General features: G+C 34.3%; 2 protein-coding genes across 5 annotated transcripts in view; both read right to left on the bottom strand.

Annotated features, from left to right (window-relative positions):
- Window positions 1–8,249, bottom strand: part of LOC132691794 (disintegrin and metalloproteinase domain-containing protein 18) — a 143,677-nt gene extending 135,428 nt beyond the window's left edge. For 3 of the 4 annotated variants that reach the window (XM_060653498.3, XM_060653500.3, XM_060653497.3), the window contains exons 1-2: window positions 7,825–8,248; window positions 7,134–7,210 (exon numbers count right to left, since the gene is read on the bottom strand). In XM_060653498.3, coding sequence (XP_060509481.2) covers window positions 7,134–7,210; window positions 7,825–8,062 — 315 coding nt within the window. In that variant the 5' untranslated portion in view covers window positions 8,063–8,248. Of the gene's footprint in view, window positions 1–7,133; window positions 7,211–7,824 lie in introns of all 4 variants that reach the window. The other variant, XM_060653502.1, reaches the window with a different exon arrangement.
- Window positions 8,250–9,968: 1,719 nt separating this feature from the next.
- The window catches only part of LOC132692929 (A disintegrin and metallopeptidase domain 3-like), a 114,795-nt gene continuing 100,034 nt past the window's right edge, over window positions 9,969–24,729 (bottom strand). Inside the window, exons 20-22 of the mRNA XM_060655776.3 lie at window positions 15,545–15,707; window positions 13,122–13,172; window positions 9,969–10,151 (exon numbers count right to left, since the gene is read on the bottom strand). Coding sequence (XP_060511759.3) covers window positions 13,130–13,172; window positions 15,545–15,707 — 206 coding nt within the window. The 3' untranslated portion in view covers window positions 9,969–10,151; window positions 13,122–13,129. The remainder of the gene's footprint in view (window positions 10,152–13,121; window positions 13,173–15,544; window positions 15,708–24,729) is intronic.

The raw sequence follows: 24,729 nt of genomic DNA on the forward strand, positions 1-24,729 counted from the left end.
ATTCAACTCCAATTATGATAAAAGCTGTCAGAAAAGTGCTGATAGGAGAAATGTACCTCAGCATAATAAAGGCCATATATGACTAACCTATAACTAACACCTTACTCAATGAGGAAAACCTGAAAACTTTTCCTTGAAGTTCAGGAAGAAGATAAGGATCCCCACACTCACCACTTTTATTCTACATAGTACTGGAAGTCTTAGCCACAGCAATTAGTCAACAAAAGGAAATAAGAGGCATCCAAAATGAAAAAGAATAAATAAAAATGTCACTCTTTGCAACTGACATGAGATCATATATACAAAGACGCCACCAAAACAAAAATATTAGAATGAATAAATTAAGTAAAGTTGCAGAATATAAAATTACTTGTGCAATCTGTTAAATTTAGATATACAAATAATGAACTCCCAGAAAGATAAATTAAAAAAAAAAAAACAATATCAAGAAGAATATCTAGAAACAAATTTTACCAAAGAGGTAAAATATCTGTACACAGAGAACTATAATATATTGATAAAAGAAATTGAAGAAGACACAAATGAATGAAAAGATGTTCTGTGCTTGTGAATTAGAATAATTAATCTTGGTAAAATGTCCCTGCTATCTCTTTTGTTCAGGCCCATGATACTGGCAGGATGGGCAAGTGTAGCAGTTTTCATACTGCCAGGAAGCTCACAGCCACCAATGCATCAGAAGAGGCATGATCAAAGTACATGAAGGCCTATCTGGACACAGCCCTGAATGCCAACCCTTTTGGAGGTGCTTCCCATGCAAAGGGAATTGTACTGGAAAAAGTAAGTGTTGAAACCAAATAGCTAAATTTAGCCATCAGGAAGTGTCTCAGGGTCCAGCTGATCAAGAAAGGCTAAAAAATCACAGCCTTTTTATCCAATGATTGTTGTTTGAATTTTATTGAGGAAAATGATGAAGTTCTGGTTGTTAGATTTGGTTGCAAAGGTCATACTGTTAGTGACATTCCTGGAGTTTGCTTTAAGGCTGTCAAAGTAGCCAGCATCTTTCTTTTGGCCTTACACAAAGGCAAGAAGGAAAGACCAAGATCATAAGTTTTGATGGTGAAAACATGATAGTAAAAAATTTTCATGTGCCAAAAAAAAAGTCCCTACTACCCAAAGCTATCTATAGATTCAATGCAATCCTTATCAAAATTGTAACATCATTTTTACAGAACAAGAACAAATGACTCTAAAATTTGTATGAACACACAAAAGATCCCTGATAGCCAAAGCAATCTTAAGAAAAAGAACAAAACCAAAGGTATTACTCTCCTTAATTTCAAAATATATTTTAAAGCTGTAGCCATCAAAACAATATGGCACTGGCACAAAAACAGACACACAGATCAATGGAAAAGAACGGAGACCCCAGGAATAAATCTATATACATATGGACAATTAATTTATGACAAAGCATCCAAGAACACAATGGAGAAAGGATTGTCCCTTCAGTAAATAATGTTGGGAAGACTGGTTAGCCACATGCAAAAGAATGAAACTAGACCACTCTCTTACACAATACACAAACAATTAATTCAAACTGGATTAAAGACTTGAATGTAAGGCCTAAAATTATAAAATTCTTTGAAGGAAACATAGGCAGTAAGCTCCGTGACATTGGTCTCGGCAATGCTTTTGTGGATCAGACTCCAAAGGCAAGGTGAACAAAAGCAAACGTAAACAAATGGGACTATATGAAACTGAAAGCTTTTGCACAGCAAAGAAAACCATCATTAAAATGAAAAGTTGGCCTACTAAATGGGAGAAGACATTTTCAAGTCATGCATCTAATAAGGGGTTAATCTACAAGATATACAAAGAGCTCACACAACTCAGCAGCAACAACAAAATTTGATTAAAAATGGGCAGAGGATCTGAATAGACTATTCACAAAAAAAGCATATAGATGGCCAACAGGAACATGTAAAGATGTTCAACATCACTATTATCAGGGAAATGCAAATCAAAACCACAATGAGATATTATCACACACCAATTAGAATGGCCATTATAAAAAAGGCAAGAAATAACTATTGTTGGAGAGGATGTGGAGAAAAGGGAACACTTGTACACTTTTGGTAGAAATCTAAATTAATGCAGCCAGTATAGAAAATAGTACAGAGATTCCTCAAAAAATTAAGAATACAACTGCCACATATCCCTCTGTTCCACTGCTGGATATTTATCCAAATAATATAAAAATGCTTATTCAAAAAGATATATGCACCTCTATGTTCACTGCAACATTATTTATAATAGCCAAGAAATGGAAACAGTCTATATGTCCATCAATGGGGGCACCTAGGTGGCTCAATAAGTTAAGCATCTGACTCTAGATCTCAGGTCAGGTGATTATCTCACAGTTCATGAGTTCAAGCCCCATGCAGGGCTCCATGCTGACAGTGTAAAGCCTGCTTGGGGTCCTCTCTCTTTGCCCCACCCCTGCTTGTGCTCTCTCTCTCTCTCAAAATAAATAAGTAAACTTAAAAATAGATGAATAAAGATGATGTGATATATATGTGAATACACATACACAATGGAATATTACTCAGCCACAAATAAAATGAAACCTTGCCATTTACAACAACATGAATGAACCTTGAAGGTATACTAAGAGGAAAAAGTCAGACAGAGAAAGACAGATAGTATATGATTTCACTTATACATGGTATAAGAACAAAACAAATGAAGGAACAAAATTAAAGGAAACAAAACAAAACTCACAGGTAGAGAGAATAGATTGGTGGTTACCAGAGGGTAAAGAAGGTCAAGAGTGGGAAAAATAGATAAAGGGGATAACTTGTATGGCGATGGATGGTAGCTAGACTCTTTGTGATGATCAATTTGCAGTGCACAGAGATGTTGAATGATAATATTGGATATCTGAAACCTACATAATGTTATATTCCAATATTACCTCAATTTATAAAAAGACAGGGCCCATTTAGAAAATCAATGTATTCTTCAGAATTTATTATTCTCAATAGTAAGAATCTATTATTCTGGTAAATTTAGGATAGGGTGATGAATTTAATGTATAGGGTTGGCTTTTTGAAAAGAAAAAATGAAGACTACCTTCTGAAAAAATATATAATTTAGCATTATTACTATACATTAATTGCTTCTATTTAGAAAAAAACATAACTTTACAGGTCAAGATGAAAGACATGACTATAGGCTTACATTCTACACCAATTATAATGAAATAACAAATTTACATTATATATATGTATGTATGTAAAACATAAACATACACATACTACTGTATTCACCTAGCGCCACTTAGCAATTCTTAACATATAAAACTGAGGAAGAAAGGACCCAAGAAACAAGATAGGGAGCAATGCTGTAGCTCCAGCAATAGGAGCTCTTATACAACAGGGACTGAGTTATAATAGTGCTTATCATTTTAATGTGGTGACATTCAGGAACAAGAGAAGACTTAGTGTATGTTTACAGTCAGTGGACTATCTCCACAAAGGCAGACAGATACCTATTCCAGAAAATGCATAATTTCTTTCCAAAACAAACCAATTTCAGAAAAGATCTCGATTTTATGCTGGCCCAGAGTCTGCAAGCTTGGGAGAGGTCCGTGATGTCTATGACTGGAAACGCCTAGGAAGTACAAGAAGCACACATTTCAGAAGACCAGATGACTAATAACCCAGAACTGACGCAAACCTTATCTTTGTAATTCCTATAAAACTACTATAATGTACTATAGCAGACCCAATACATTATCTTAGACCAAATGCAAAACAGAGGCAAAAGAAAGTATGACAGGATCGCAACTAAAATGGCAAGTATACAATACAAAACAATTTAACTTCTGAGGAATGTCTACATCAAGAAGGAAAGATATCAAATTCAACAGATGAAATAAATGATTCCTAAGAAAAATGTAAAGTAGTAAGACAGGACCTGAAAAATAAGTACACTTAACATCCTTAGAGAAGTAACAGGATGTATTACACTGCTAACCTGCTGACAGACAAATATGGAAATGATCCAACTATAGATCATATAAATGAAAATTTAATTGTTGTTTTTTAAGTAAATTATTATTATAAGAGATCGGATATATCTGAAGCATCAAAGCTAAGAAAGTTTCTGAGATTAAATACAAACTAATCTTATAGGTGGAAGATATGCAAGAATAAGTAAAAGAGAAGCTCTTTTCAAAAGGACCTTGGATTGCCAGTCATCAGAATTCTAAGGAAGAACAAAGTTGAATTAATCACATTGCTCACTTTCAAGATCTTCCATAAAGCTACTATAAATAAGACAGCATACTATTGGCCAAAGGAGAGAGAGAAAGAGCTCATAAATAGACCCATTAAAATATAATCAACTGACTTTTTTAATATGCAAAGGTATTTCAGTGGAGAAATGATAGGAATTTCAATTAATGGTGCTGGGAAAATTGGATGCCCATGTCAAAATGTTGAAGCTCAACCCAGATCTCACACCTTACACAAACATTAAAAAAGTATTGTAGACGTATTATAAAACTTCTCCAATAAATCATAGGAGGAAACCTAAGTGAACTTAGTGTTGGTAAGTTTTTGGATATGAGAGAAAAATCAAAATCCATTAAAAAATAACAATAAGGTGGATTTGATTTAGTTTAAAATAAACACATTCATAAAACATCAACATCACACACAGCTACTATGAGACAATTATGGATCAAGACAAAAACAAGACAATATCATAACTGTGTTTAAATATGGGCAAAATATAAACATGTTCCAAGCCAGAAAAAAAATGACCAAATATCTCCTTGTTGGGCTACCATGAGAAGCTGTTGCTTCTTAACCAATTACAACTCTCAGATTGTTCTAGCCTTCCCTTCTCCTAGATAAGATTTATTAAGATACACAATCATAGAATCACCTGTACTTCCTGCACTGCATCCAAACCAGAACAAAAGCCTGTTTCTTAAAAACTTCACCAAGCGGGGCGCCTGGGTGGCGCAGTCGGTTAAGCGTCCGACTTCAGCCAGGTCACGATCTCGCGGTCCGTGAGTTCGAGCCCCGCGTCGGGCTCTGGGCTGATGGCTCGGAGCCTGGAGCCTGTTTCAGATTCTGTGTCTCCGTCTCTCTCTGCCCCTCCCCCGTTCATGCTCTGTCTCTCTCTGTCGCAAAAATAAATAAATAAAAAAAAAAAAAAAAAAAAAAAAACTTCACCAAGCCTCTTAAAGCTAAATCTTAATGTCTTTCTAACACCTTCTTGCTGAGATGCCTCATGGATCCCATTGTGTATTCTTTCTCACCACAATAACCCTAACTTGTTTTGACTTACACTTATGTTCACAATGGTCTTTGGCAGGAAGGCACTGACAGAAGGAAATAAACCCACTGTAACTGTTCTCCTCATCTGAGGACATTCTTCCCAGTGTTATACCAATAATGGCTTCCACGGTTATTTGGCTTCCACATATATACTTAGATAAAATTTCGAGGGTTGGACACCTTCTGCATAATTCCTGTAATATCCCCAAATCCACGCCATTGTTTTAGTGGAAAGTGTGGTTGTCATGAAAAACTGAAAGTGTATGAAAAAAGAATCTTTCATATGTCTAATAAAATTTTTTAAAGACTTGGGATAATAAGGTATTAAAGGAAGAAAATAAGAGAGATAAAGGATGTCTACTATAAGAAATCAAAGGAGACCATTAGCATACTCTATCACAGGGAAAAACAGCTTACAGAATTCCATATATAGAATACAAAAAATGTAGACAGATACTGAACACATTAGGTAAAACTATGTCATGTTCCTCAATGTTGCCATATGCTTTGTGACAGGCAATTTGAAGTAAACAGCTTGAAGTTTAAAGTGACCATGCAGTGACAAACAGAAGTACAAACAGAAGTAAATCAGAAAAAATAAACAAAACATGTTTTATGCAAAGAAGTTTTTCAGAAAAAAGTAGTTTACTTATAATGAAATTGGAGTTATAAATTAAAGATTAGATTCCATGTCCTAAAGCTTATAGGTTTGATGCCCTTAACATTTTTAATCTTTTTTTCTAAATACATGTGTGTATGTATTATATATATATATATATATATATATATATATATATATATATATATTTCCTATTTCAGAAGGTTAATGTAAGAATTAAATGAGATTAGTATAAGAAATACAACTACTCTAAAGGAAATTATTTTATTATGATTTTCAAGTACATTTTCGCACACATTTTATTTTTTATTATAATTGTTCAGTAGTAGAACTTAATCAGGATAAGCTCCAATTCTATATGTCAAAACACAGTTAATGAATTCTTAATTTTTTTAACTTTTATTTCAAAAATTGTTCCTTCAACCTGAAAATTTTTTCCAGGGTTACCTGGAAATATAATATATTTATATTATTATAATAAATATAATATAATATAATACAATACAATATAATAAAATATATTGACTACAGCATTTTAACAACATGGAAATCTAAACCCCTTTATTGTGGCATCCAGTTTAATATGTAAAATATGAAAACTATACAAATTTGAAATATTTTAGTTGAGAAAATATTCAAGAGTGGATGCCTTCAATTTAACTCTTTTTATATAGCAACTAAGCATTTTCAACTTCTTTTTCCAATTAGTATTTATTTATTATAATCTTTTTCATTATATGCAGGCAAATATGACATTTTTTTTCTTTTTCTTACCTTCTTTCTTTGGCTATTACCTCCACAAAGTCTGATGCTTCTGGGTCAAAATTTTCCTGGAGATCATTTTTTTTTCTTTTTTGTCGTTTTAGTGGCCATTCACAAATTTGTAATAATTGCAGGCTGGACCACTGTTACACATATTTCATACTGATTTTTTTTTCTACCCGTATTACTCCTGAGAAGAGTTTACTATTTTTTGGAAGTTGTGTGCAAGTATGTCAGAAGAAATGGAGAGATGAGAAGGGCACAAAAGTTAGCAGAAGTGTGGGGAAGGGAGGATCAGAATATACTAAGAGACAAAATAACGCAGGGAAATATTTTCCTTTGCAAGTGGCTACAGATCAGTATGATCTGACTTAATGCAAAGGTAAATAAAAAGAGACTTAAAGTTTTAAATTATAAAACAAATATTCTTGATTGTTCACCTGCTTCTCTGAATCTTCACTCTCATTTGACTTTATCTTCCATGGAACTGTGACATGCAGTAATATTTCTTCAGAATCTGCAGTAGGAAAATGGGTTTTTGTGTTTTTTTGCTTTTTTGTTTTTTGTTTTTTTGTTTTTTTTTTTTGGCAACAATCTTCTCGGTTGAGCATGGAGTTCTTAATTCTGAGTACATGGCGGTCTCAAATTGAAAGTAAACTTCCATAGATGTGCCCACCCTCCTTGGTGTACAACTTTCACTAGATTTCCAGGGGCACACTCAAAATGGCTAAGATTCAAACAAATGAACAAAAAGTAGACATTACAGTTCTACAGGACCATCCTACAGGACCGTCAGTGCCCATTTCCTTGGGACTCTGGGGAATAAACCGAGGGCAGGACTCACCCCTCTAGAACCTCTGGCCAGGAAGACTGGCTGCATTTCAACTGCTAAGACTCTAGACCCTGATGCGTGGAGTAGATACCTTGGCTAATATCCTCAGTCACCTACCAGGGCCTGGGGGTGGGGAGGGGGGAGAGATGCTGGGGAAGGCACCAGCAGGAGATCAGAAGGGGAAGGCCATAGGAGGCCATAGGAGTACCACATAGAAAATTGCTCTCCTGGCAGAGCCCAGCCCTGCTTCGAGGCAAAAGGAGAAGGAAATCCAGGCTTCCCAGTCTTCCCAATCTTACCCAGGAGGGCGTGCAGTCCTCCAAGCGCACAGAGCAGTGCAAAGAGAAGGAACATGGCGGGGTCAAAGCGCTTGCAAGCACGACCAAGGCTGAAGGCCGTTGGGCAGCTCTGAGGCTCGCGGGCAGGAGAACGCTGAGGAGTCCAGCATGCTGGCCCGGCCCTGCGGGTGAGGATTGCGCTTGCTTTCAGCTCGCGCTGGCTCACCCTCAGGGCCCTGAGCGGATCAGCGGCTTCCATGGGTCAAAGGAGAGGAAGCACCAGACACAAGCCTATGCCTTTGCACACAACTGATTTGTTCTGGCTAAGTTGTCACTGATCAGACTCTTCATTAGCGACACAGGGGCAACGAGGCGTGATTTGTTTCTCTGGTGAAGTTCTCGGTAATTTTGATTCTCTGCGTCATGGTTTTCTGGCATGTTTTTTTATTTGCTGTGATGGAGGAGAGAGGAAAATAGAGACGTTAACCACTTTTACAAGAAATTTCCTGCTTGAATCGTGCTACTGCGGACTTAATTTAGTATCTTTGCAAATAAGGAAAAATCAAGAATATTGATCTTGATCCTGGATAAGGCAATCCAAAAGCGCTTTTCATCAACAGTGTGCCTATTCATACAGTATTAGATTGTAATCAGCTGAAGAAAGGGAAAGGAAACTTTAACAAGCAACGTAGGTGTTTTGTTAACAGTTACTCTGAGCACTAGCAGAAAGCTGTAAAGGTGCTGAGGCAGCAAGGCAAACAGGAAATGTGTCTTGGCTGGACAAGAGCATGCAATTGTCATTAAATATTCTAAGAGAAATCTTAAATCACACATGTCCAAGACCCAACTCAACTTCCACGCATCTCTCACTTTTATCTTCTTATATCCCAGTACACCCTATGCCAAGGATGAATTGTGTCAACAGTTGCAACGTTAAACTCCAGTCAGGCTTCAAACTTGGATCTGCTAGGTGGTAGTATACCTGGGATCCTTAGAAATTCTTATTAAAAATAAGGTAGGCCAGTGATCATAATGCCCTAAGATAAGTTAGTGGTATTGAGGATGATGGAAAGTTGTGGTAGAATCATCCTGATATGTATGTTTCTTAACCACACAAATCACCCACTAAAGTGTACAATTGAATGATTTTTAGGATTTTCCATATATTTACAGATGTGTGCAGCCATCACCACAGTCTATTTTAGTTTCATCATTTCGAAAGGAACCCTGTACCCTTTAATTATCACTACCCATCACCCCAGATCTTCATCCCCCACCTAAACAACCCAGCCATAAGTAACCACTAATCTTTGCCTGTATAGATGTCCCCATTCTGAATATTTCATACAAATAAACAACATATGGGTTTTGTGGCTGGATTTATATACTTAGCAGAATGGTTTTAAAGGTTCATCCATGTTGTAGGGGTATCAGTGTTTCGTTCCTTTTTATGGCTGGATAATATTCCATTGCATGCATAGATCACTATTCATACAATGTTTCTCCATTCATCAGTTGATGGACATTTGGAAAAGGAATCTCTTAGCCTCTGTGATGAGGTACCCCCAGCCCTGAACCAGGAGCATCCTTGTTTATTGAGGGAGACTCTGTAGGTTCTCATTAGATTCCAGCTAGGTTGATGGCTCCCTTATCCATGTACAACACTTTGAGGTGCACTTTGAGAAGTGCACTCATCTTAGTAAGAGGGAGATGGGGAGGGGGACCCTGAAGCAAGAAAATATTTCCCAGAAAAGCTCAGCTCCAGCGAAGGAGGAGGAGCAAGTCTGGCTTCCCCAAAGGACAATGATATATCCTAGATCTCAAATTACATGAGGCCACAGAATTCTCACCTAGAGACACAACAGTTATCTATGACCAGAAACACAGTTGGAGCAATTCCCTGGAGATGGAATGGATGTTAGTGTCTATCTGGGGGTTCGTTCTGGGGCTGGCCTTACCTGGCAACATTTCCTCTCAATATCCCAAAGCTTGGAAGGGATAGGGCAGGGAATCATGGGCAATTGGGAGAGGTGTGGACTGTGGGTGTCCTCAGTGAACAAGAAATGTTCACATCTGGGGATGTGACAGCTTCTCTGGTTCAAAAGTTGCTTATTTTCCCATAAAGGATCACAACATGTAGAAGAATCAATAGACATAAGCCTGCATACTTTCACTCTCAGGATTTATTTTTGTTTGTGAAGTTGAAAGCTTTGAGCCATAACAAAAGGAGAGGATAGCATGGTTTTTGGTTTTTTTTTTTTCTTTCTTTCTTGAATCAAGTCAGTTAATGGTGAGTGTCTTGGTAATGTCCTTTCTCCAACCTATGGCTTTTTGACATTGTTTTGTCACTGTTGTAAAACAAATATAAAAAAAGAGAAATGCTAAGTTTTAATTGTTAATAAAAGTGATCTCATTTTACTATGCAACTAGAGGTATAGCAAATCATTGGTGTATAGGATGCTGGTTATGGTGTCACAATCTAGGCCTGTGCTTCATGAAATTTGTAAGCCCGGGTTTCTTGTTCCTAAATTGTCTGGGATAGCCACAGTAAAAGGAAATGCTAAAAGTAGCTATTCAGAAGCATTTTAATTACACAGTTTCTACACTTCACATGGATTAAAGAAAATCACCAACAAGGAAACAGAGAGGAAAAGAACACTAGAATATGTGAAGAAATAAATAACTACTAATTTGTCTATTTTTATCTTCAGAGGAAGAGTATTTCAAGAAGCTCTCTGTGCCTTTCCAACAGGCGTCCCATATACATACAGATGGAGCTGTTTTACTAGCCTCCAGTTCTTACTGAGTTTGACTTTTTCCCCAAATTTGTAAAAAAGCAGTCCATATCATGCTGAATCCCTCCCTTACCACTTTAAACACACTTTAACTATACCAGAAATATTTTCTCGTGTGTGAGAAAACAAATGCCTTATCATGGCATACCAGACACTTGTCTTGGTTCACAATTACCCACATAGATTTTAATATAAATTTTAAATGTAGTAAGAGCAGAAGTTTGAAAACAGGTCTGTGCTTACATTTAACCTTGCTTATCTTGCTGCTTTATCAATAAACATTATTTAGGCACATTTTCTTACACTTTATATTCAAACTGCCAATTCATTCTGTTTGTCTCCTTCAAAATTTATTCCTAAAACCATCTTCACTACCCCTGGTCTGAGGTACCATCCTTTTCCTCCTGCATTTTGCAGTAATTTCGCCACCAACTGGTTTCTCCACTTCTCCTCTTGCCACCATACAATTTTCAAGAAACCAGCCTTTTAAAGTGGAAATCTTGTGCTTGAAACCTTAATCTTCCAATGATTTCCTCCTTTCATTCCAAATAAAACACAGATAGCCCCCAAGACCTCCCACAGCCTACAAGGGTCTTACCGTCTGACCTACTCACTACCACAGTCCCCTTACTAACTCTGCTCCAGCTAAACTGACATCACTGTGATTCATCAAACATTCCTGACTTACTTCATTGGATCATTCACATGCTTGGAAAGCTCCTGCCTAGATATACGCATGGCGACCTCTGCCAGCTCTATGCCTCTGTAAGGAGTTGATTTACAGCTGGAATGGAAAAGCTCTATCTTTATCTCTGGGAAAGCCTGGATGCTTGGTTTCACTTTTTGCCAAGACATTGGCAGTGGAATTTATAATGGGCTGTTCAAAATTTAAAGTAAGGAACCTTGAGACCTTGTGCATGAGGTATCTCTCTGGTGCCCATTGCTTGCCTGCACTCTCTCTTGCTGCACTGTATCCTTTACATTTAAATAAAAGCCCCATGTGAACTGAACCTGGGAGTTCAAGTACCTCCTTTTAAATATCTAAACTGAGTCAATACTTGCAAATCCTCCAATTATTTGTTTACACATCTCTTGCTGAATAGGGCTCACTCATTGGATTATATTTAAAACCAATTGTATTTAAAACCAGCTTCTCCCTCATCACCAAATCTCCCAATTATCCCTACTGAGAAATAAGACTATTTTTCATAACGGGTAGTAATTATGTTTTCTTTGGTAGCAGAAGATGGGGAAACAGAGATCCATTGACTTAATTCTCCATCAAAGAAAGATATGGAGGAATAGCAGATTAGTAAGTGAGTGAACTCTTGTTTTCACTCATGGTTGAATTTTTAATTTTTCCACTTATTCACAGTGATAGGTATAACATGTCAAGTATTATGATTTCTTTATGTATCGACTTACAAATTTGAATATATACAGATATATACCTAATATACAGAATATACTGTATATAGATATATACAGAATATACAGAATATATTCAGATATATCTGTATATATGCAAGTATGTATAGGTGTGTGTACATATATATATGTACATATATATATGTATATATATTCAATATATAGAGATGCAAACACTATCCCATCTATAGTAAAGAATTGTCTTTCTACCCTGGAGGGGCACTGCATTTATCATTTTGCCTGGCATCTAATAGATCCTCAATGATTATAAATTCCTTCTCATTACCAGGCATACATCAAACTGTGCAAAATTGTAGAGTACTTAAGAGTTAAACCCTAGAGTCTGGTTGTCTTAAATGAAACTCTGGCTCAAACTTACTACAATCTGTACATATAGGGAATTATTTAAATTCCTTATGCCTGTTCCCTCACTTTAAACTGAGAATAACAATAACCATGGAGTCTTAGTGAGAAAGAAATGTAAACATCAGGAGTCAATCTGTGTAACTACCAATGGGAACCCCAAGTGTGGGAGCAGGATGCATAAATGCTCATAAATATTTTAAGAACATCTTTAAATTCTCTTTAAAATAATTTCTTTGGGCACTTGGGTGGCTCAGTCAGTTAAGTGTCCAACTCTTGGTTTTAGCTCAGGTCATGATTTCACGGTTCATGGATTTGAGCCCTCTGTCAGGCACTGTGCTGACAGCGCAGAGCCTGCTTGGGATTCTGTCCCCCTCTTTCTGACCCTTCCCTGCTCATATGCTCTCTCTTTCTCTCTCAAGATAAATAGACATTTAAAACATTTCAAAATAATTTGTCATTACAAAAATGTTGGTTAATAAGTCTCTGGCTAATATTAGTTAACATTAACATTTCTAAATTAATATAAAACAAAATTACAAAATGAGTTCAGTCTTTGTTTTAGTATATGATATTGATAAATAAGAATCAGTATGATGAAATGTGGAATAGGAAGTATTGTTAGAAATTTAAAAAACTATTTCATGAAATAGTTAAAAATTAAATTTTTTAATTTCATAAAAATTAAAAAAAAACTACATCATTTAAAATAATTTGACTCCTTCAATTCACCTTTAATTCTATGACAGGTTGCCGTTACTATTGCTGTCTTCTGATATATATCTGCATAAAAGAAATAGCATTACTTTTAGGGTTATGTAACACGTAGTCTTAAAATCAAGAAAAGTAGAAAAACTAGATTTGTACTATTTACTCCATTCACATGTACCGCTATCTCCTTTGCTTCCCATATCCCACTCAGTGATCACATATCTAGCATTTGGTCTTTCTAATGTTGACCTAGGTTTTAGGAATGTTAAGCATTTAAAATTTCAAACTTAAATCCATCTAGTACTTTTTTTCTATTTTGTCTACATGGAAGACAGGATGAAATAGTAGTATGTTTGATAATGCTTCTCCAAAGTTAAAAAAGACGATTTACACACAAGTCTTCAAATTCTTAAATTATCATATCTCCAATTATATTATTCTATCAAATAACTATGTAAATAACGATTTCACGTTTATTACTGAAGTCCTTAATGAGGCTTCTGTATCTTTCAGCTACATTGTTACATTCTGTGGCATTAAACCTCCATTTTTTTCCTTTGGCTCCTATACTCCTGTTGAAGAGGCATGTCATTGTGTTCACGTTCTTACTACATAGCAACAATACCTTACCCACAGATGATAAGATCAAGTTTGAACACCTAACTCAGAATTATAAATCCAGACAGAACATTGGCTGAATTTAGGTACACTTACACAGCTATTTTCTTGTATCTCTTGAGAATATGAACTAAGAAGCATTGGGTGTGGAAAGGTTATTCGTATTTTATTTGAAAACAAATCTGAAAAGGATTAAGATAGGTAAACTGGACCATGTGCAAGCAGAGCAGTCATTTTGGAAGAATGGATAGAGAGACAAGAAGAGATTATTTCACTCGTAAACCTTTGGGTGATAGAAAGAATAACCTATTTCCTGACTGTCCAATTCATTACCATCCCTTTGGACGTCAGCTGTACATCATTTCTTACCCTTGTGGCCCTAAAGCCACTTATTGTTGATCTAAAACTTAGGCTGTTGCGACTAGATTTTGTTATTTATGATTCATGATCCCTTACTATAATCTCTCTTCCAAAAATCAGGTTTCCTTCTAGCAACTATTCAGATTTTGTCAAGATCTCTTAAGATCACTAGAAGACTTTAAATAAATTGTAACAAATTGATGATTATGTAAATGTATATATAAATTATGCAGAATACTACATTGACTTTAACTCGTTGTTGTAACTTGTTAAGAAATAAAATTAACTAACTTGGGAAATAGAGGTGTTGGTGGAAATTTTCTATTATTTTATCTCCATCTACACCAGAAATGGAGACATTTTCCTTTAGCATGGAACAACAAGCCCCACTTATTTACCTTTACTTCTGCACTCTCATTTTCCTAAATATTCACTAAGCAAAGTTCTGGCTTATATTGGTGCTATAGTAGAGAAAAAAGCATTTAAGTGAAGTAATTCAGACAGAGAAGGTCAATTACCATATGATCTCACTTATATGTGGAATCTAAAATTTAAAAAAAAAGGAAAGAAAAAAAAACCCTTATAGACACAGAAAATAGAAGAACAGATTAGTAGTTGCCAGACATGAGGGTAGAGGGTAGGTAAAATGTGTGAAGGGGGTCAAAAGGTACAAACTTCCAGTTATAAAATAAATAAGTCATGGGTATATAATAAACAATATGGTGACTATAATTAATAACACTGTATTGAATATTTGAAACTTGCTAAAAGAGTAGATCTTAAAAGTCCTGATCACAAGAAGAAAACATTTGTAACTATGTATGGTGACAGATGTTAACTAGACTTATTGTGGTGATCGTTTTGTAATATATACAAATATTGAATTATTATGTTATATATATATGAAACTAATGTCATATATAAATTGTGTTTAATTAAAATAAAATACCTAATCAAGCTCAGCTCTACCAAAAAAATAAAAACAATTGTGAAAGTACCTCAATTTTATTTTTAGAAATATATGAACAATATTAAGTGTAAATTGCATCATGTTCCATGTTCTTTTTTCATTATCTTATTTTTTTAAATTTTTCTCACCTTCTACATATCCTATTCACAAAATTTGCTTCTCTATCTCTATTACTGTCCTTAGCACAGATAAATGTCAATTCAAGGAAAGTGGGGTTGCTTGGAAAGTAGAAACTTCTCCTAAAGCAATTATAGTCAACCTGGTTTCTAATTTGAAATGCGCTATGAATTAACTGAGTATCTTCAGTTGTCTCTGGACCTATAATAACATAAAAGATACCTAACTGAAATTTAGAAAAAAATCTGTGTATACTAAGACTCAATATTTCTAAACATAGCACAAACTATCCAGGAATCCCTATTTGCAATATTCTGAATTACATTTGGATTCTTCCCATATTTTAATATTAAATATAAACAATAATAAATTTATTTACCCTTTATTTTCTATTCCCTCTTGGTTCCAAAGTTGTATTTTATTCCATTTAAAAGCATGGATGGCGATTAAAATAAGGAAAGGTAGAAGAATGTAGAAACCAAACAAGAGGCCATGTTTTCGAGAAGCCACATGTTGTTTTATAAACAGGTATTCATCTCCACCTAAAAACATGAGAGTACCTTTTAACATTTTCAAAACTTATATTCAAAGCATATTAGTAATTTTAACTATAAAAGTTAGGGATTCAAATAATATGTATTTTCCTATATTCTGTGACTATTCCCCAAAATCCACCACAATTACATATGTGTATGTGTATCTATATCTATCTATATCAATAACAATATTTATTTTTAAATTCTTTTTTCATTTATTTATTTTTGAGAGACAGAGAGAGCACATGTGGGGAGGGGCAGAGAGAGAAGGAGACAGAATCCAAAGCAGGCTCCAGGCTCTGAGCTGTCAGCACAGGGCCCAACGAGGAGCTCGAACTCGTGAACCGTGAGATCATGATTTAAGCCGAAGTTGGATGCTTAACCGACTGAGCCACCCAAGCGCCCCAACAATACTTACTTTTAATCTTTATGTCTATATTTAATCTTTAGTTTTGTGTTTTATTAAATATACCTATTCAATTGCATTCTCTTCTACGAACTACTTAGAATTCATTAAATTGATATTCTTATTTAATAAGTTCTTTCATTAAATAAAATAGAGCAAAAAGAAAGTGTTTTTTTTTAAACTAACTTAATAAAAAATTACTGACATAACTGATGGCTACTTTTAAAAACAATTAATGACTGTAAACTAGGTTAAATTTCCATATTATCTATATATAGTGATATTGTTCTATTTTTAGCTACATTAATTAGAAAAATAAATATTCCTCTAGGTGTTATAAAGTCATTACAGAAAATTAGAAAACTCTATGAAGTCTTAGTCCAGTTAAACAAAATAAATAAACCAGATAACTAAAGTACATAATGCTAAATTAAGCAATCAGAATTACCCTTAAAACGACTATGATGGCACTAAATGCAAATGAATTTAGTGTCTTTCAAAAAAAGACAAAAATTCAGTAACTTCAAAACATGGACAGAATCCAGTTATATGTTGATAAGAAGTGATCTACCTAAATGAAAGTAATTCAGTATGTTACATGGATTATAGGAAATAAATTGACAAATATATACAAAATATTAAAATTAAGCTCTATATAGTGGGTTTAGGCTCTCCTTTTAAAGCTCTCCTTTCCTCCCTCATCCATCAGAAAATGTCAACTCTCCATCAGTTCACCTTAACTAAAAATTATCATATTGGAAGTGGGGCTTCCTTCTCATGTCCTTAGTTACTCCAAAGGCTGATTAAAGAAATTGGACCTAATCATTATTAGATTAATTGGGCAATATCCATTACTCTAAGGAAGAAAGGGCTTCCAGTTTGGCCATGATGAACACTTTTCATTAAATAGTGCTTAACTAGCCTTTTTATAGTACAATAAATAGAAACAGCAATTAGAAATAGAAATAGAAATATGAAACAGGACAAAATACATGAAGGAAATGGTTTCTGGAAATCAACAAAAAATGCAAATCTATAATATCTGAAGGAAAGAAAGCATGATATATTTTATAAGAATCCAGTTTACCCATGGACAATTTACTGATCTCAGCACAGAGAATTGAAGTCCTAGAAAGTACAGAATTACCACTGAGTTAAGGAGGCAGAGGAAAGAATTCACAACACTCGTAATGGCTAGAATCTGTAGGGTGCAGCACTGGAGAGAAGGGGAAGGATATATAAACATATACACAGTCTGAAACAACCTAAAGCTAATTAGATGGCAGCTCTCACTGGGTTGAGGGTAGAAAGGAGAAACCAGAGTCAGAACAGTGCTGAAAAAAGAGTACCAAGGAGATCCCAATTTATCCACGTCCTCATGTTGCCTATATTTTAAAAAAAATGTTTATTTTATTTTGAAAGAGAGAGAGAGACAGAGAGACAGAGAGATAGAGAGTGAGCAGGGGAGGGGCAGAGAGAAAGAATCCCAACAGAACCCGATGTGGGGCTCAATCTCACAAACTGTGAGATCCTGACCTGAGCTGAAATAGATTCAGATGTTTAAATGACTGAGCCACCCAGGTGCCCTGCCTGTATTTTTTATTATAATCATCCTAAAGAATGTTAAACAGTATCTCATTGGTTTTGACTTACATTTTCCTAAAATGTTGAGCATCTTTTTCATAGTCTTATTGGCCATTTGAATTTTTTTATGGAAATGTGTATATTTAAATCTCTTCCTATTTTTTATTGAGTAGTCTTTTTTATTATGAACTTGTATTGTTTACATATTCTGGATACAAATCCCATATGAGATATAAGATTTACACATATTTTCTCTCATTTGGTAGATTCTTTTTCACTTTCTTGTTTGTATCATTTGCTCTACAAAAGTTCTTAATTTTGATGAAGTTCAATCAATCTATTGTTCTTTCTTCACTTGTGCTTTGATGCCCTCTAAAAACACAGCCTACGCCAAGGTCACAAAGTGACCTTAGTTATGTGTGTTGTGTTTTATACGTTTAAATCTTACATTTAGATCTATGATCTATTTTCCATTAATTTTTATGAATATTGTGATGTAGCAATGTAACTTCTTTATTTTACATGTGGTTATCTACTTCTCCCATTTGCTGAAAAGACATTTTTTCCCCAATGAATTGGCTTGGCATTCTTGTCAAAGATGAATGACTATAAGTATGAAGTTTTATTTCTGGACTCTCTATTCTATTCCATTGAACTAATGTCTATCCTTATCTTTAGGTTATTACTACACCATCTTGATTACTTTAGCTTTGGATTATCTTTTGGAATTAGAAAGTATGTTTTCAGCTTCAAGTTTTCTTCAAGACTTCTTTTACCATTCCATGTCCCTTAAATTTCTGAATGACTTTTAGGATCAGCTTATCAACTTCTGCAAAAATAATTTAAAAAAATAGTGCTTGGGTTTGTTAAGAATTGTGTTGAATTTGTAGATCAATTTAAGGGGTATTTCTGTATCAACAATACTGAGACTTCTAATACATGAACCTGGCATGTCTTTACATTTTATGCAGATCTTTCCATCAATAATGCATGTTTAGCTTTCAGTGCATATCTTATACTTCATAACATTATTTCTAAATATTGTATTATTTTTGGTAATATAAAGGGAATTTTTCCTAATTTAATTTTTATCATGGAAAAATACACAATAAATTTTACAATTTTAAACATTTTTAAGTGCATCATTGCCACCATCAAACACCAGAACTTTTTCATCCCTACAAATTGAACCCTTAAATATTAATTTATCATTTTCACTCCCCCAATCCCTGACAAGTACACTTCTCTCTTTTTTTTTTTCTATGAATTTGACTATTCTAGGTGCCTCATAAAAGCAGAATCATCCAATATTTGTTCTAGTGTGACTGGCTTGTTTTAATTAGGATAAGGTCTTCGTATTCCATCCACGTTGTAGCAGGTGTCCAAATTTCATTCCTTTTTAAAGCTGAATAATAGTCCATTTGTATGTATATGACACATTTTGTTTCTCCATTTATCTGTTGATAGACATTTAAATATTTCTACCATTTAGCTATTGTAAATAATGCTGTTATAAGCATGGGTATACAAATACCTGTTCAAATACATGCTTTCAATACTTTTGAGTATATACTTAGATATGGAATTGCAGGATGTGGTAATTCTAGGTTTAATTTTATGAGGAATCACCATACTATTTTCCACAGAGCCTGAATCATGTTACATTCCCACGAGCAATGAACAGGGATGCCAATTTCTCCACATCATCACCAACACTTGATATTTCTGAATTTTTTTTATAACAGCCATCCTAATAAGTATGAATTGGAATCTTGTGGTTCTGACTTGCAATTCCCTAGCAATTAGTGATGTTGAACATCTTTTCATTTGCTTATCAGTCATTTGTGTATCTTCTTTGGAGAAATGTCTATTCAAGTCCTTTGCCCATTTTTTAATTAGTTTCTTTGTTGCTGAGTTTTAAGATTCTTTAAATATTTTGGATATTAATACTTCATCAGATACATTTCATGGGTTACATTTTTGTTGATGGTATCTTTTTATAAGTAACAGTTTTTCATTATGATGAATTCCAATTTGTCTATTTTTTCTTCTGTTTTCTGTGCTTTGGTGTCATATCCAAGAAATCATTGCCAAATCCAGTGTTTTAAAGACCTCCCACGGGCACCTGGGTGGCACAGTTGGTTGAGTTTCCGACTCTTGGTTTTGGCTTAGGTCATGATCTTACAGTTTGTGAGTTCAAGCCCTGCATCAAGCCTCGCATTAGACTCCATACTGACAGTGTGGAGCCTACTTGGGATTCTCTCTCCTCCTTCTCTGACCCACCCCTGCTTGCATGCTCGCTCTCTCTCTCTCTCTCTCTTAAAATAAACTATTTTAAAAAAAGACTTCTTCCATGCTTTCTTGTAAGAATTTTATAGTTTTAGCTCTCACATTTAAATCTTTGATCCATTTGGAGTTAAGTTTTATATACAATGTAAAGGTCCAATCTCATTCTTTTGCATGTGGATATCCTATTATCCCAATACCATTTCTTGAAAATTTATTCTTTTTCTCATTAAAAGGTCATGGCCACTTTGTTGAAAGTCATTAGACCATATGTATGGTCTATAAATGGTCTATTTCTTGGCTTCCTATTTTATTTCATTGAAAAATTTCAGTTTTCTTATACTGTTGCCCAAATTAATTTATCAACTTTCAAAAAGGTACAAAAGAGCCCTGGAGCCAAATGTATCTTTTTATTTTAGCTTCTACTGAACATGACTGAGAATTCAGAAATGTTCTTTACTGCCCATAATGATAAAGAAAAGAATATTGATGGAGGAAGATGTTTTACAATTTTTAATCAGAAAAATGCAAAAAATAAAAAAAAAAACAAAACAGAGAAGACCTCTGGGCTGTAATGATGATATTTAAATTGATCACACAAATGAAATTTCATGGTATAGCTCATATAGTCTTCAGATAATGATATCATTTTTCTCCAGCTCAAGAATCAATGAGAAACAGAATATTTCTAATAGCAAAAAAGAAATATAATATTTTCATCCAGTTACTCATACTCTGACATGCAATATTTCATTACAAATATCTGGAACATTCTGTGTTGTAAAGAAGATCTAGAATATCCATTTTTTTTACAACATTCGGACATGAACACTTATACGATATGGTTCACAAGTGGACAAATATGTATACAAGGTTGATTGGAAGGAGTTAGATGGTGTAGGATAAATAAACATTAAAGTTAATAATTTTAATTGATGTTTATAAATGTAAAAAAAGTTCAATTATCGTACACTATTTATAATTGCTCTAAAAAGGAAAAAACAAAATATGAAATTGTAAAACATGTACAGTATCTGGTAAAAAGTACAAAATTCTGATGAAGAAAATCCTACAAAATCTAAATAAATGAAGTGACATACTGTAGATTGGAAGGGTCAATAATATATAGTAAAGATATGAAACCTTCCTAAATTGTTCCATAGGTTTAACATAATTTGAATTAAGATCACAGCAAAAAGTTTTTAAACATAGATAAGCTTATCTTGAAATGCACATAGAAAGGAGACCCTAGAATAGTCAAAACAATTTTGGAAAAGAAGAATAAAGTGGGAAAAAACATTCTTCCCAATGTCAAAGATTGCCACACAGTTACAATAATCAGAACAGTATAACAATGAAGAAAATGACACATAGATAAATGAACAAAATAGAGAAGTGAGAAATACACTAACACAAAAATTTCCAATTAATTATTGATGAAGGAACAAAAACAATTTAAAAGACAAGTGAATGCTTTTTCAAAGAATTATGGTGCAGCAATTGGAGATGTGTTAATCAAAAAGTTAACCTCCCACCCTTTACAAAATGTAACTCAAAATGGATAATGGACTTAAATGTAAAACACAAAACTGCATCTTTTAGAAATGTCATGGCAGAAAATCTTCGGGACTTAAGGTTGATAAAGAGTTCATACACTGGGCACCAAAAGCATGATCCATTAAGGAAAAGAAGTAGACTTTATCAGAAAAAGAATTAATATTTGGGGTCTGAGGGTAAACAAATTACAGACATGGAAAAAATGTATTCAAATTATCTATCTATCTATGAAACCAGAAAACCAAAAAAAAAAAAAACCAAAAAAACCTCTAAAAATTCAACATTTAAAAAAACACAGTCTAATTAGAAAATGGGCAAAGACATGAACAGATTTTCACTGAAGAGAACATACAGACGCCAAATAAACACATTAAAGACATTCAACATCATTACCCATTAGGGAAGTTCAAATTAAAACTACAATTAATACATACCTAATAGAATGACTAAAAAAACCCAAAAACCAAAAACCAAAAAGCAAAAAAAAACAAAACAAAAAACCAGTGATATCACCAAATATTAGTGAGGATGCCAAAACAATGGGTCATTCATATACTGTTGGTAAGAATGTCAAATGTTACAGTCACTCTGAAAAATAGTTTGGCAGTTGCTTTTAAATCTATAAATGGATTATTATTGACCCAGCAATTTCACTTTTGAGGATGTTTCCCAGGGAATTCAAATCTTACTTTCATTCAGAATTTTCCACACGTGTGCATTGGAGATCTATTCATAGTAGCTAAAAATTGGCAAATATCCATCAGTAGTTTGATACATCTGTACAAAAGAACACTAGTCATCAATAAAAAGGCATGAAGTATTCATACTTGCAACAATTTGGATGCAGTTCATGGAAATTACGGAAGAGAAAGAAGCCAATCTCCAAGAGATATAAACTGTATGATTCCATATGTATAACATTCGTGAAATAACATAAGAGAGATGGCAGTTTAGCTATTATCAGGAGTTAGCAATGGCAGAAAAGGGGATCAGTGTAGCTATATAAAGGGGTAACATTAGGAGCCATATAGTGATGATACACTTCTGTATTTTGATTGTGGTGGTGGTTACACAAACTTGAACATATGGTAAAACCGCATGAAACTGAATACCAACACCCACATATGCATTCATACACACACACACACACACACACACACACACACTATATAGATGTATACTAGTGAAATCTGAATAAGGTCTGTGATTTTAATAATGTCCATTTCCTTGTTTTGCTACTGTACTATAGTATTAAAATATGTTAAAACTGACAGAGTCTGAGTAAAGGGTACATAGGACTTCCATCTGCACTTTTTTGCAGCTCTTTGTGAATCTATAATTATTTCAACATAAAAAGTTAAATAAAAATCACAGAGGGATATCATTGGACATCTACAACTGGCAAAACAAAATCAAAGCAAACCAAACAAAAATGACAACATTGAGTGCTTGTGAAATGTTCAACATCCATGCAGAGAAACTGGAACTCTCATTGATAAATGCAAGGAAGGAAAACTGGTACATTCACGTTAGAAAATAATTTCGCTATTTTTTTCCTTTTTTTTTAAAGTTTATTTTGAGAGAGAATGTGTGGGTGTGGAGGAGGGACAGAGAGAGAAAGAGAGAGAGAATCCCAGCCAAACAGGCTCCACACTTTCAGCATGTAGCCTGATGCTAGGCCTGAACTCACAAGTTGTGAGATCATGACCTGAGCTGAAATCAAATTGGACACTTAACCAACCGAGCCACCCAGGCACCCCAAAGCTATTTCTTGTAAAATTAAAAATACACTTGATAAAAAGTAAACACTTAATAAATGACCCAGAAATCTTAGTCCTTGGTGTTTACCAGCCAAACGGTGAAAATTTACGTATACACAAAAGTCTATGTGCACATGTTTATAGCAGGTTTATTTAAAATTGCCCAAATCTAGAAATAACCCAAATACCTTTCAATGGCTGACTGGATAAGCAAATAAGAATGCATCATTTCAATATAGAAGCCTACTTAACAATAAAAGAATGAGCTATTAGGGAGCGCTTGGCTGGATCAGTTGGTATAGCACACAACTTTTGATCTCAGGGTTATCAGTTCATGCCCCACATTGGGCCTGGAGCCTACTTAACAAACAAACAAAACAAAACAAACAAACAAACAAATGAATGAACTCTTAAACAGGAATATGACCTATGACAACAGGAATGGATCTGAAATGCATATGTACTGCAAATGACATTCTGAACAAGGGAAATCTATAGGGACAAGAACAGGTAATTTGTTTCCAGGAATCGGCAGTGGGGCATGAACACAAAAGAGCAGCCAGTGGGAACTATTGAGGTGAAAGATCTATTGTGCATTGTGACTGCGGTGTTGGGAACAAAAGTCTGCGCTTTTTTCAATACTCATTGAATTATATCCCACAGAGCGAATGTCACTGTGTATCATTTTTTAAAACCCAAAGATGTTTAATAAAAAATATTTAAAAAGAGACAAGGGTTTAAGATTTTTTTCAAAATTTCCAAAGCCATATTAACCTATGGATTCAAGAATCACAGCCAACCTAAACAGGATAAATTCAAAAAGAAACATGTCTTGATAAATTGTAGTGAAACTGGAAAATCATATAAACATGTAAAATAAAAATGTATAACATAAAAACATATAAAAGAAGTATAAAAAATATAAAAGAAACATTAATCAGAAGAATAATAAGAATGGCACTGTAGGGGCTCCTAGGTGGCTCATTTGGTTGAGCATATGACTCTTGATTTCAGCTCAGATCATGATTCCAGGGTTATGGGACCAAGCCCCACAGTGGCCTCCACACTCAGCGTGGAGCCTGCTTAAGATTCTCTCTCTCTTTCTCTCTCTCCTTCTGCCCCTGTCCTCCAAATACATTCTCTCTCTCTAAAAAAAAAAAAAAAAAAAAAAAATGACACTGTATTCTCATCAGAAGATATAAGCTAGAATCAAAGATTACATCTTTGAACTGCTGAAAGAAAAACTTCTCAGTGTAGAATTATTTAATTCCAGTGAAAATAGTCTTTGGAAATTAAGACATTTTTATAAAACTTTTAAAGACAAAAGCTGAGACAATTGGCCACCACAAGGTACAAACAAAAAGAAATATAAAAGGAAGTTTTTTCAGAGAGAAAAAAATGACCCACATGGAAGAGTTGAAAAGCCCTTGATAAC

Source organism: Panthera onca, chromosome B1, assembly GCF_046562875.1.
Source record: "Panthera onca isolate mPanOnc1 chromosome B1, mPanOnc1 haplotype 2, whole genome shotgun sequence".
NCBI classification, from domain to species: Eukaryota; Metazoa; Chordata; class Mammalia; order Carnivora; family Felidae; genus Panthera; species Panthera onca.